At 38.6% G+C, this 13,524-nt stretch overlaps 1 protein-coding gene across 2 annotated transcripts; it reads left to right on the top strand.

Annotated features, from left to right (window-relative positions):
- The first annotated feature begins 214 nt into the window (after positions 1-214).
- mcm8 (minichromosome maintenance 8 homologous recombination repair factor) lies at positions 215-12,570 on the top strand. Of its 2 annotated transcripts, none has more exons than XM_018729627.1 (19): positions 215-824; positions 1,642-1,904; positions 2,119-2,205; positions 3,069-3,151; positions 3,243-3,392; positions 3,559-3,662; positions 3,810-4,008; positions 5,557-5,642; positions 5,737-5,885; positions 7,029-7,227; positions 7,467-7,497; positions 7,641-7,781; positions 8,136-8,277; positions 8,754-8,949; positions 9,956-10,175; positions 11,118-11,327; positions 11,586-11,662; positions 12,038-12,227; positions 12,362-12,570. In XM_018729627.1, exons 2-19 carry the CDS (start codon positions 1,658-1,660, stop codon positions 12,452-12,454), a joined length of 2,604 nt encoding a protein of 867 aa, XP_018585143.1. In that variant the 5' UTR covers positions 215-824; positions 1,642-1,657; the 3' UTR covers positions 12,455-12,570. The 2 variants fall into 2 exon arrangements, with proteins under 2 accessions (XP_018585143.1, XP_018585235.1); XM_018729719.1 differs by lacking the exon at positions 215-824 and adding an exon at positions 1,493-1,512.
- The last annotated feature ends 954 nt before the right edge of the window (positions 12,571-13,524 follow it).

Here is a 13,524-nt window from a genome sequence, read left to right as displayed (position 1 = left end):
AGTGGGCGCGTGCGACACGTTCGCTGCTTCATTTTTTTGTCGGGAGGTCGCGCGACAACGTCAGCTTTTACACACATTTAGCTGACGTCCGGAGCGACTTGCCTTGTAATTTAAGCTACAACCATTTACCCATTTATACAGCTGGGCCACTTTTACTGGAGCAATTAGGGTTTTTGGTTATTCTGTGTATGTATCTTTGTACCTAGTAGTACTATTGTATCTTTTGTTATAGTCTGTGGAGAAGCATTCAAGCAAGAATTTCATAGTACTTGTACATATGACAGTAAACTTTGAACCTGAATTAAGGCAAGTACCATGCTCAAGAGATGGGATTCTAACCTGCGACCTTGGGGCGCTTTCTCGTTTCCCGTATGAACGTGTTAGGCACCTATACACACGCGCACATATTATATATTACACACACACACACACAAGTATTCATCGTTGAACATACAGATGTCAGGAAGCTATATCATTTATTTATTTACTTACTTTCTTTTTAATTAATTTCCTTATCCCCCATTCCTTCTTATATTAACGTCTAGATTTCACGTGTGAGACGATGGCTCACTATTTTTGCACTTCCCCTCCTGACCTGTAGGGGCGCCCGCGCGCACACAATCCATATCGTCCGACGGCAGGCGCACCACAGAAGAAGTTATTAAGGCGCCACGGTTGAAAGAAATGCTAGGACGTCGTCATTCAGGAGGTGTTCAATTTTTTATTTATTTATTTAAAATATCTTGTGATTAGCATTTATTTTTTTTTTTTTATTTTTGAACTACACGAATGACAGAATGTTCTTGTGAAAGTTGCTCTCCCAGGTACGGGATGCTTGAGCCGTGTCGTTTGGAAGGTCAAGGTGGTGTGGTGAAAAAACAAAACAAACACAGGCCCTGTCTCTGCGGATTAAAAGTTGTGAATTTGTCGTCAAGAACAGCAACAAGCATCCAAATCTCTTCTGTAATGTAACGCACGTTTTCTGTTTTTCTCTGAGACTTGCGTCACTTTCTTTTGTTGGAGAAAACAAGTATCTGCTAAATAAATAAATCATGTGTAAGCAGTTCCATGTTCATGATGTACGAGTTGGTTTGGGTGATTAACTTAAGAGAAATGATGGGTTAGTTTGTTGTTACTTGAGTGTGTTGTATGTTTTTTTTTTTTTTTTGTTCATTTACCTCATGGTTTTCTCCAAGTGACTTAATAGTGGTTTAAATGTGCTCTAGGTGGCGTAGCGGTTAGAGCCGCTGCCTCTGGGTCTCGATCCAACCTCTCGTTCCAATACCTGTGATGAAGGTTCTTGCCCCGAATTGCACCAGTTAAAGTGATCTAGCTGTGTAAATGGGTAGCTGTACAAGTAGCTTCACGCTGTAAGCTGCTTTGAAGAAAAGCATTGGCTACAATAGTAAATATCATGTATCCATGTACACAGCTGGATAATTTTTGCTGAATAAACTTAGGGGTAAATACCTCACTCAAGGCTTCTGCAGTGGGAATTGGAGACAAACCCTGGTACTTTGCCACCTGCTGTCCATTTCCAGTCCTTTGACTCATCGTAGATTAAATGTTCATGTTAGGTAAGAACAGATGTAGGTTTTTGACAGACGGTTAAGAAGTTTGCGTTCTGTTTTCTGTCCACAGGGATTAGAAGAGGAAAATGAGTGAAAACCGGGGAGGCTGGGTGAGAGGTGGACAGTCTCGGGGAAGCTGGAGGGGAGGAAGTGGTGGCCGCTGGAGGGGTGGAGGTGGCAGAGGGTGGAGAGGTGGGGATGGAGGAAGTTGGCGAGGTGGGCGGAGCTGGAGGAGCGGAGCTGGTGGCTCTGGTGGCCCTGGTGGACGAAGCTGGAGGGGACGGTCTTGGAGAGGAGGCTGTTCGAGTCCCACAACAAGGAGTGTAGGTCAAGGTGAAGATTGTTTTTCTACTTCTTATTTCTCCTACACTAGTTGTGTTACAGGCGTGTGTTAGTGTGTGGAATGTGGCATAGACACACTGCATCACAACCTCTGAATCACTCTGCTCTCTTCACTCGAGAGCTCCAGTATGGAGTCTTGATCAGGTATTAGAGGCTTTAGAAAAGTAATGAATGAATTTGTTTCTGACTTTTTCTTCTTTACAAGTGTTTGGGTCTCAGCAGCTCCATGTGACTCAAGGAACTCCAACTGAACGATGTCAGTACAGAGGGTGGAGACTCTACTTTTCTGAAGGTGGTCTTTTAAACTGTAATTGCAATTTTTTAAGAGCTGTACTTATTAGCTGCCATAGACACTGGTTTCTCAGCTTATGAACACATAGGGAGCCAGAGGGCTCTTTGGTACACAACTTATGAGTAACCCCTAAATTACCTTTATCCCTAAGTCACAGTTAATAATATCTTAGTATAAATGTACTTCATATTTATTCACTTGTTAGGTTGTGCATATACTTGGGTTAAGGCAAAATAAATTAAAACACTAATGCTTTTTATTTTTATTTTAATGTCTCTTTTTACATCAAACTACATTAAAATTAATGTATTAAATAATTTTTTTTAACTGTATAAATTAAAGTAAAAAAATAAAGTATGTAAAAAAAAAGTAAGTAAAGTTAAGTAAAAAAAAAAAAATTACTTAAACTATGTCCACTTTGAACTTCCTCCTGACACTGTTGTAATTATGAACTCAAGATACAAAATGTAAAAACTGGATGCACAGTCCACTTAGAAAATACAACACTCTTGTTGTTTGTGTCCATTTACTGTGAATGGTAAGCAGTGTTGAAGTTTGCTCAGCTTCAAACTGAAACTTCAGAAATGCACATTATGAAAATATGCAGTTGAAAAAAAAGCTGCAGGGTAAAATGTTTGTATCTTTCAAAATTCATAACTTGGAAGGTTGTAAGTTGTAGAGCATTATATACACAAGAATTCAGAAAACAAAGCATAGTAAATTGTCAGTGTTGCCTTGTAGTCAAGAATATGAAGGAAATAATTTATAGCTAAACATAATTCAAGTTATGGGTTTTATAGCAGTTGGTGGAATTTCTAGTGATCTTGTGTTTGTTTTTTTTTTTTTTTTTTTTTTTTTTACAGGTTTCACACGGAGTTCGCCGTATGTCCAAAAAATCCAAGCATTTGAGCAGTATTTCTCATCACGAATTGACCTCTATGACAAAGTATGAGAATTATTTCTATGTTGTGCACCTAAGACTGGAATGAAATGATGCTCCGGACACTGGTATTGTACTTGCCTTTGTTTTTATACAGGATGAAATTGAGAGGAAAGGCAGCATTTTGGTGGACTACAAAGATCTGATAGAGGACCAGCAGCTGTCCAAAGCACTGCCTGATCTGAAAAGTGAGCTCAGAGACATGCCAGAGAAGATACTGGATTGTATGGGTCTGGCCATTCACCAGGTATGCCTTATTTTATTCTTTTTATTCATTGCTACAGTCTTTCTCTTTGTTGTCACTCTTGTAGCAAGTAAAAAATATGCTTGTCATGCATTTCTGTGTAATCTTTTGACTGTAATATCTTGAAATATGTGTTGTTGTTGTTGTTGTTGTTGTTTTTTTGATGCAGGTGTTGACAATGGACCTAGAGAAGCATGCAGCAAAACTACAGGAACAGGAAGGGCTGCCCAGTGGGGCAACGGCCATTGTTAACATACCATACATCAATGCCAGGTTACCCATCAATAGCACATATTTGTTATATACAACACTGTGATAGCAGGCAGTTCCAGTGGCAGCATTGTAATTTTTTAAAACATTTTACTCATTATTTACCAATTTGCTGTGTTTACTAACAGGCTTTATTGATTGAGGTTACAGGGTGTACAACTTTGAGCCACTCACCCCACTCAAGATGCTCCGTGCGAACCTGTATGGGAAATATGTGGCCATTAGGGGCACAGTGGTGAGGGTGAGCAACATCAAGCCTCTCTGTGTCAAGATGGCCTTCGTCTGCAACAGCTGTGGAGACACGCAGAGTCTTCACCTACCAGATGGCAAGTTCACTACTCCCACCAAGGTAGCTCATGTACATCCTTCTCAACTCATTTACTGTGTCTTTCAAATTTTTGAGCACTTTTTTTTTTTTTCCAGTGCATTGAAGTAGTAGGTCAAACCCTCCTCCAATGTGTTTTTTAAAGTTAGTTTATATATATATAATATGTATGCTTGGAACAAGACTTTACAGAACTAATTAAAATCTTGCACCTTACTTAGTCATAATTACCAACATTGTGTTGGATTTTAACCCAGAATGTGTACAGGATCTAAATCTTAAGAGTTCTGCCTGCTTCCCACACATCTTCTACAGCTTCCATTTGAAATTTAAATCCTACTGTCAGCTAATTGTGTTCTCCCCTCTGCTATACAGTATAGTTTTTAGACTGGCATTCCTGTAAATCTATAAATGTAGTGTCATAAGGCTATAAACCCCAAGACTGCAATACTGATAAAAAGTCTGAATTAATACTCTACCTTTGCAGACGTTTCCATCATTAATACACTGACTTCCCATCTTACAAACACAGCTGGGACTGGTGACTTGGGACAAGCCACTTGTAGTACTAAATTACAATATAAGTTGCATTTTAAAACGTTGCCCTCCAATTGTTCAGTAGTTAGGTTCTCTGAAACTCTCAGATAAAGCAATAATTAAAAATATCGCTGAAATCTTGTAGCTATCCATCCATTCATTCATTATCAGTGTCCACTTTTTCAACACTACGTCACTGGTGGTCTAGAGCCTATCTTAGAAGTGTAGAGCGTGAGGCAGGGTACACTGTCATTCCATCCCAGTGCAGCGCTTTTATTGTATTATTCTTGATTAATTTCTAACCACATTAAGCTCATTTTAAAATTACTAAAAGTAAAAAGGAATCACCTTCAAAACCTGCTATTCAGTGATGACTGCTGACCATTTAATCACATATGCATGTGTCATTCTTCAGCTTCTAGCAATTTTGATCTCTCTATTTTCTACTCAAGCAATCATTGCTTAATAAATATGTTTTGTTTATTTTCAGGTACAGTACTCTTCTTTAAAAATCTTGGATATTGCTGTTATAAAAATTCCATTGATTTTTTTTTTTTTTTTTTCCTCCCCTTTTAACAGTTTTTATAAGTTTTGAGCTACATTAACATTTAAAACAAATTTTAAATGCCTGAAAATTAAAGTGTCTTTCCTCTACAAACTTAGATTCAGGACAAGTCCCGTTGTTGACCAGTTCATTCAGTAAACATGTGCAATGGTTTTAATTTTTTTTATCGATCACCAACAATAACCAGTGCCAGGCAGGTACTGTAAACACTGTAAAGGCGAGTTGAGTTATGCTGGTCTCACAGTCAGAGTAAGTTGTACTACCATGTAATATCTGAACAGGTCACTTCAGCAGACAAGTTTTAGAAAATAAAACTGTGAAGAGAATGCAATTTGAAAATTGAAAATGTTTGTATATTTGAAAATTCTTCAAATGTTTGCAATACAAGTAACTAGTGTAATTTCATTTTCATTGAATTCTCTTACTGTAGTGATGAAGAGTCCTTAATGTTTTCATTTGAATTTTTTCAGTGTTTGCAGGCACAGTGTCGAAGTCGCTCATTCACACCCTGTAGAAGTTCACCTTTGACATTAACTGTGGACTGGCAGACTATTAAGTAGGTATTTTAGGGATTTAATGATGACTCTTGAGAAAAGGTGCTGGGAATATGAACATGTGCTCAAAGAAGGGCGGTCATGTGTGTTCTCTAGGGTTCAGGAGCTGATTCTGGATGACCAGAGAGAGGCTGGCCGAATTCCACGGACCATCGAATGTGAGCTCACACAGGACTTGGTGGACAGCAGCGTCCCAGGAGACATGGTCACCATCACGGGTGTGGTTAAGGTCTCCAACGAGGAAGGTGCATTACCTCTGTTGAACCTCTCCACACTTGGATAATTTATGCATGGCACTGTGACTGGGACTTTTTCTCAAGACCTGTGTTATCTCCGGCACTTTTATTTTTTGAAGGAACTTAACAAGTCTTTGCCAGGCTGCCAAGTCTTGATATTATCATGTCTCCCCCATTTAAAATCAAAGTTTTCATTTAACAATGGACAGTAAGACATGGATTTAATTACAGACTGTAAGAAAATGCAGAACACTTTGTATGCTTGATTTCTTCCTGTGTAACAGCATAAAAAGAAGTTGTCCATTTTTAGATGATGGGCAGTAGCAAATATGCTTCAACAAATACCGTTATAAATCAAACGAAAATATTAAAAAAAAAAAAAAAATCTCAGGCTAATGCGAACTCTTCAGACAAAGTGAAATGACCAATCACCACTGTGTGTTCTTTTTTCGGCTACAAATATGCATCTTAAAATATATCAAATGCTCCTCCTTTGTTCAAGCAAATTTCTATAGCTGACTTCTAATCAATGTGAACTGTGTTTGCTGCTGGTTTTGACAGGGAGCTCTGTACTGGATAATTAAGTGTTCCTCAGCATGGGGGTGACTTTTTTTTAAAGTGATTCTCAACTTTCACAATAATCACCCACACACATGTCAGGCTTCTTTAGACATTTAAGATACAGTATACACAGATATCACTATGATTAATTAACATGCCTAGAATATTTATTATTATTACCACTGTTGTTATTTTTGTTATACCCTTTATCATTATTTATGGTTAATGCCTGATGAAGGGAACTGCAATAAAAGTGGGATTAGAAACCCTTAAATTAAAGACACTTAACTAGTGTGTTCCAATTCACAGAATATATTGGAATATTTTCAGATCTTTGTGTGTCAGGCCAGGGCAGCTGGTAGCATAGTGGTTAGAACTGCTGCCTTTGGATCTAAAGGTTGCAGGTTTCATCCCCATCTCTGGCTGTAGTACCCTTGAGCAAGGTACTTAGCCTAAATTGCTCCAGTAGAATTACCCAGCTGTATAAATGGGTAAATAATTGTAACCTTAACATTATAAGTCGCTTTGGAGAAAAGCATCTGCTAAATGTGTATGGTTTTCTATCAGTTTTCCTATTGTCTGCATCTTTAGGCAACAGCAGGAACAAGAAGGACAAGTGCATGTTCCTGCTGTACATCAAGGCAAACTCCCTGAGCAATTCTAAGGGGCAGAAGTCGAAGGAGAGAGTGGAGCAGGAGGGCCACGGTGCCTCGGTAGAGTTCTCCCTCAAAGACCTGTATGCTATCCAGGAGATCCAGGCGCAGGAGGACCTATTGAAGCTTATTGTCAAGTAAGAAGAACCACCATGGTTCTGTTGGTGCTCTTATTTCACGTACATAACGGGTTGCGATTGCGTGTCTTCCCCCCCCCCCCCTTTAGTCCCATGTTATGAAAACAGTTAAATGTGTACTTCAGTCAGGGTTGTGTCTATATAGAGTGTAATAATGGTATATATACTCTATATATAAACATAATGGCAACATTCTAATGTTTATGTATTTATTTTTTCTCTTCTACTTTTATGTGCAGTTCACTCTGTCCAACCATCTATGGGCATTTGGTAAGTAAAGATATTTGATGTTTTATAGAGTGTGTTTTTTTTTTTTTTTTTTTTTTTTTTTTTGGGAGCGTACTGTGTTGGACTGCCCATGACCCCCTAATCCAGGGTTTTGCTCTGACACCAGGGTTTGTGTTTCTCTCCAGCTGGTCAAGGCAGGGCTTGCACTTGCCCTCTTTGGTGGATGTCAGAAATTTGTAGATGACAAGAACCGGATCCCCATTAGAGGAGACCCCCATGTACTTGTGGTTGGGGACCCGGGTTTGGGAAAAAGCCAGATGTTACAGGTACATTTACTTTTGTTTGCTGTTTTTTTGTATGTACTTCTGAACTGGGAACTGATCGCATTAAAGATGTATTCTAGAAAATATTATTTATACAGTGTTTACATTAGTATCAACACAGCTTTCCTCTTGTGTCTAAGTTGGACCTTTTGTTTCTATTGCTTTGTGTTCAGGAACTGCCTACATCTTGCTTGTATGAATTTTAATTAAGATTATATTTTCCATGGTAAAGAGTCATTAATGATTTACCTGTGTGTTTCTTCCACCCACACAATAAGGAGACCCTTTTCACAGATGGGTCACACAGTCATTGATATGTTATATCATAGATGTTATATTCTTCATGTGTTTCCTAAGGCTCTCTGTAACATCGCTCCACGTGGCATTTACGTTTGTGGAAACACGACGACCACGTCAGGACTGACCGTTACTCTGTCCCGGGACAGCAGCTCTGGAGATTATGCTTTGGAGGCTGGAGCTTTGGTTCTGGGGGATCAAGGTACTTATATTATAAGACACACATCACCATAATATCATTTTTAGATCACTTATTCCTTACATTAGTGTCTAAATGGTTACAAAGCTTGTTTTGTTACCAGGGGTATTACTTACGTTGTTCTGTATTGGAGGTAAAACGATCAACGTGGATTCTCCTAGAAAATGTGCCATTAAACTGAATAGTAGTAGTTCTATGTCTTTATTTAGCTTATCCCTCTCTGATTTTTTTTTATCTGTGTGTCTATTCCTCCTGTTGCTGCATCAAGTCCTTTTTCTATCTAGAGTCACTTGCTGGACAGTGTTACTTATTTATACAGGTTGTTGTTTACTGTAGCAGGGGTAAATACCTCACTAAAGGGTACACCAGAGAGGTCCCTTCTGGGATTTTGAGCCACTAGCCGTCAGGTTATAAATCCTTCCCGTCCTGTGGTTGTGTGTATATCTCAGATGTGACAGATTTCTGTGTCTCTGCCACAGGTATTTGCTGCATCGACGAGTTTGACAAGATGGGCAGCCAACACCAGGCACTGCTGGAGGCCATGGAGCAGCAGAGCATCAGTCTGGCCAAGGCAGGCATTGTGTGCTCCCTTCCAGCACGCACCTCCATTGTGGCCGCTGCCAACCCCGTGGGAGGACACTACAACAAGGGCAAGACTGTCTCCGAGAACCTCAAGTACGTGCGGCTCCGAATGAAGGACATCATTTGTAAATGGCACCTCTTTGTGAGGGCTCAGGCTCCACTTTTAAACATGGTGGTAAATAATCTCTGTTCAATCAGTGTCCTTCATAATAACATTTCAGTAAAATATGCAACAGTGTACTCTGTCTGTGCTCATATCCAAGGCCATGCTGAGACGCATTGTGAAGGCATTCTGAGTAGAGTCTCAGCCAGACATTAATACCTTTATTAATACCAGCAATGGGTAATGCAACATAAACTACTGTCAACAGTAGGAGGTTAGAGTGTTTGAAGAAGCCAACAAGTAAGGACAAGTGTATACTGTATATACTACAGAAGACTGTGTGCTCACTACATGCTTGAAACTCCAGTTAACTTTGGTGCGAAAACTTATAGTTCAATAAGGTATAATAAACAGATGTGCATGGCTTGCCTCTACTTAGTGAGAAATAAATTCCTACGCCATAAAAGAATCATTAGAACACTAAAGGTGAGACAGTTTTAACTTTCAACCCAGTAGCAGACAAGGAGCTGTGCAGTATGACATGGTGTAAATGTTTATGTCCTTGCAGATGGTGTCAATACAAATAAGAATGCTGTGAGAAGTATTAAGCAGGCAAAAACCTTACCACTTAGGAATTTTTCAGTCTTCTCACAGCAGCAACAGAGATATATTGGAAACATTCACAAATATAAAGGTACACAATAAGTTAGTGTTTCTTAGAAGTGGTCATGTGCCATTATCCAAGTTGTTGTTAACAAGAACAATAATAATAATAATTTAAAATCCGTGATCAAGCAGTAGTGGAGAGGAGCTCAGACTGGAATCTTTCAGGTTAGAGTCCGTGTCTTTAGCCACCTGCCGCTCCTCTGTTTTGGTGTTCAGGAGTTATGGTGAATAGGTGTTTTATGTTCTGTTGCTTTTATGATGTGGGTATAATGTTAAGTCATAACAACTGAAAGTGATTAAAATCATCCTCCTTTATCCGTTCAACCACAGGATTGGAAGTGCACTCCTGTCCAGATTTGACCTGGTCTTCATCCTGCTGGACACCCCCAATGAGGACCATGACCACATGCTGTCTGACCATGTGATAGCCATGCGCACAGGGAATAATGGGATCCGATCGGGCGCCACTGTAACCAGGGATGCAACACATGAGTCCAACATCTCTCTACTGGAGATGGTTGCTGACAAACCCTTATCTGAGCGGCTGAAGGTAAAGTTTTTTTTTTTCTTTTTTGTAATATATGTATATATAAAAAGCATAAAATATTCATTGATTGCTGTTTTAATTATTTTTAAGTAGCTTACAATGAAATTTGAGCAAAACTTCAGATTTAGTTGCACATACATAATGATTGAAACATTATTTATAGAAGACCTCTTGCTTAATGACAGTATGTTTTTTAAATTGTTTATATCTACACTCAACTCTTATACATTTAATGGGGTTTTATACAATGAGATATATGAAAATATGAAAAATATACCTTTCTATACAACATAGGCTACCTGTTGCTTAGTATATTGGTATTTACACCCAGTTACACTGTTATTACACTTTCACGGTGGGTATTTTACACTGTACAGCAGTTTACATCAAATATTATGAAGACAAAGATTGACACATAGTGTCTGAAACCCGAAAGGTGTCACTGACTATTATCTGGCTAAATCTCAAAACAGTGCCCACTAGCATTAGTAAGCCCTTCATTTAGTGATAAAATGAAGATCATTGATGTCAAACATTTGTCAGTAATGCTACACAGCACCTCTAACAGCATAGTATCCATGTGCCTTGCAGAGTGAAAGACATTATGTGATCTTGTTAATTTATATTGTAAACATCTGAGCCAAATTATTAAGAAAAAATCTTTCTGTCTAGGCTGTACCCATAGACTCTAGACCACCATAATCCTCCACTTAACAAAAGGTTAAGGATAATAAATAAAAAACAAGCATATAGATAATAATTTTGTTATGCATAGAATATCTTTTATTTCGGTATTTTAATGAACATTAGGCTATATGTTAGCACATTTTCCCAGAACCTAGTTTTGACCTCCTAACAACAGGAACTCACCTAACTGGGAGATTTCATGGGACAAATTGAACCCTATTTTTCGAGGTATTAATTTTGTAAGATCGTTGTGTGCAGGTCACCTCTGGAGAGACCCTGGATCTGATCCCACACCAGCTGCTCAGGAAGTATGTTGGTTACGCCAGACACTATGTCCACCCCAAGCTATCAGCTGATGCTGCACAGGTGCTGCAGGAGTTCTACCTGGAGCTCCGGAAGCAGAATCAATCTGCAAACAGCACTCCCATCACCACACGGCAACTGGAGTCCCTTATTCGCCTTACCGAGGTAACGTACCATACATGCAGTAGTAAATGCTTGTGCACATTCTTCCCAAAGGACTGCAGATGCATTGCTGTCCAAATTAGTGGTGCAAGTTCTGCAAAAATTGCTTGCTGCAAAATTTAGTAAAACTTGAGCATTTACATTGTATTCCCTGGTATATTTATTGTCCAAAGGTGTGTGTTTTTCCTCTGGTGGTCAGATTCTGAACATCGCTTTATTTCATTATAAAGTTTAATTGAACATGGTGTCGTCATCTTGCAGGCAAGGGCAAGGCTTGAGCTACGAGAAGAAGCCACAAAAAGTGATGCCGAAGATGTTGTGGAGATAATGAAACACAGGTGTGGATTGAAGATACATTTTTACTGAATGGTTTAATTAATTTAATATTATGGACAGATTTTTTTTCCTCCATTAAATTCAGTATAAAATACCTATTTCCTATTATCACAGTATGGTCTTAGTGTAGTATTTTATACTATAGCAATGCCATGGTGTTGGGTAACACAAGCCCTATGATATTCTTCCCTAGTACTAGTTAGATTTTCACTTTTTAGCTGTATTTGTAGTAATTTCCTTGTCATGATTAAGTTATACCAAGTTTTTTTTTTTTTTTTTTTTTTTTTTGCAGTGTCTCAAAAAGTTTTTTTTTTAAAAAATGACACTATTTCCTTTTGCAGGAAACTTATTTTTATATATTTTTCAATTGTCCACAGTTTACTGGACACCTACCTGGATGAATTTGGACGGCTGGATTTTGAACGCTCACAGCTTGGCTCTGGGATGAGCAACAGGTCCCAGAAAAAGAAATTTGTTACTGCGCTCAACCATATAGCAGCGCGGTCCTACAAAACAGTGTTCGAGTACCAGGAGCTGCGGCAGCTGGCCACAGAACTGCACATACAGGTGGGACCTCAAACTTCTTTACAGAAGATTATTGGGCACAAAGCACCCATGAGGCATAAAATATGAAATTATATGCATTGCAGAATCTGTTTTGAGGACGATCTTTTTTTTAATCTGTGTATTTTATGATTCAGGTTGCTGACTTTCAAGGCTTTATCAGTGGCCTGAATGAACAGGGTTTCCTACTGAAGAAGGGACCAAAGACTTACCAACTTCAGACTGTCTAACCAGGAACGCTTGCAGCTTTCTTCCAGCACCTGTTTGCCATGTATTAAAAGGTTAAAGTAGATTAATACATGAAGTTATTACTTAAAGTAATTGTATTACTTAAATGTTTTCTAAAAATTGTGTATATTTTTGGTTATATCAGAGTTTAATATACTGTTCCCTTGTAATCTATTTTTGTGTAGATAAGTGTTCACTACGAAGAATTTTTACTCTCTGAGGAGAGTAGTTATAGTTTAACGCCTGGCAGTTTATAGTTCACTTTTAATCTGGCGTAAATTGGTTTGTCCTGGAGTTAACAATTTGACTGGACAAAAGCAATGTTTTGTTTAATGTTTTTTATTGATTTATGTACAGTATTTATGGCACGATCGGAGAAGTGTACATGCATGTATTGTAACTACTTTTTGAACGTATGTTCGCGCACCAAGAATGCTGAAGAAGCTCAAAATGTATTTTCCAACATGTGAACAAGTTCCTCCTGTTTGTTTCATTTAACTTTTAAATGTAATTATTACTAAGTAAATAAACTGTATACATAATTAAAAGAACACACTGCAGACCCACACAGAGAGTAGTGCAGTGTACAGTACTGTAGTATAACTGGGGACCCCGCATAACCTTCACAATGGGAGGTCAGCGCTACCTGCAAATAATCCACTTTATTCCAGCACTGGAGGCGTTTTCAGTGTTATAAAGTTCTCACGAACAGCAGCTGCTACTTAAAAAATGAAAACAAGTTGTGTCTGTCTGTAAACTAGTCAGATTCGCTTGCAAAAGCAAAAATAGTATTTTAACTTTTATCTCAATCTATGTGCAGCATGAAAACAATTTTAAGACTGTACTGTATATTACTCCATATGGAATAATTACAGTACAGTGTTAAAACTGATTCGACATATATGAAATATCTTAAGATCATAGTAAGAAAATACAACAAAGCAGCTTTATACGTCATCTAAACATGGACAGGTCGTAGGGAAGCGCTGCTGGCTGCCTTTCTTTGACCCGAAGGCTCCAGGAGTCCAGGTTCGATCTTCACCTCCGTATAGCTGTAGTACCTTGAGTAGTA

This window comes from Scleropages formosus, chromosome 15 (assembly GCF_900964775.1).
Source record: "Scleropages formosus chromosome 15, fSclFor1.1, whole genome shotgun sequence".
NCBI lineage: Eukaryota > Metazoa > Chordata > Actinopteri > Osteoglossiformes > Osteoglossidae > Scleropages > Scleropages formosus.
The sequence above is the reverse complement of the archived record's forward strand: the minus strand, read 5'-3'. Positions and strand labels throughout refer to the sequence as shown.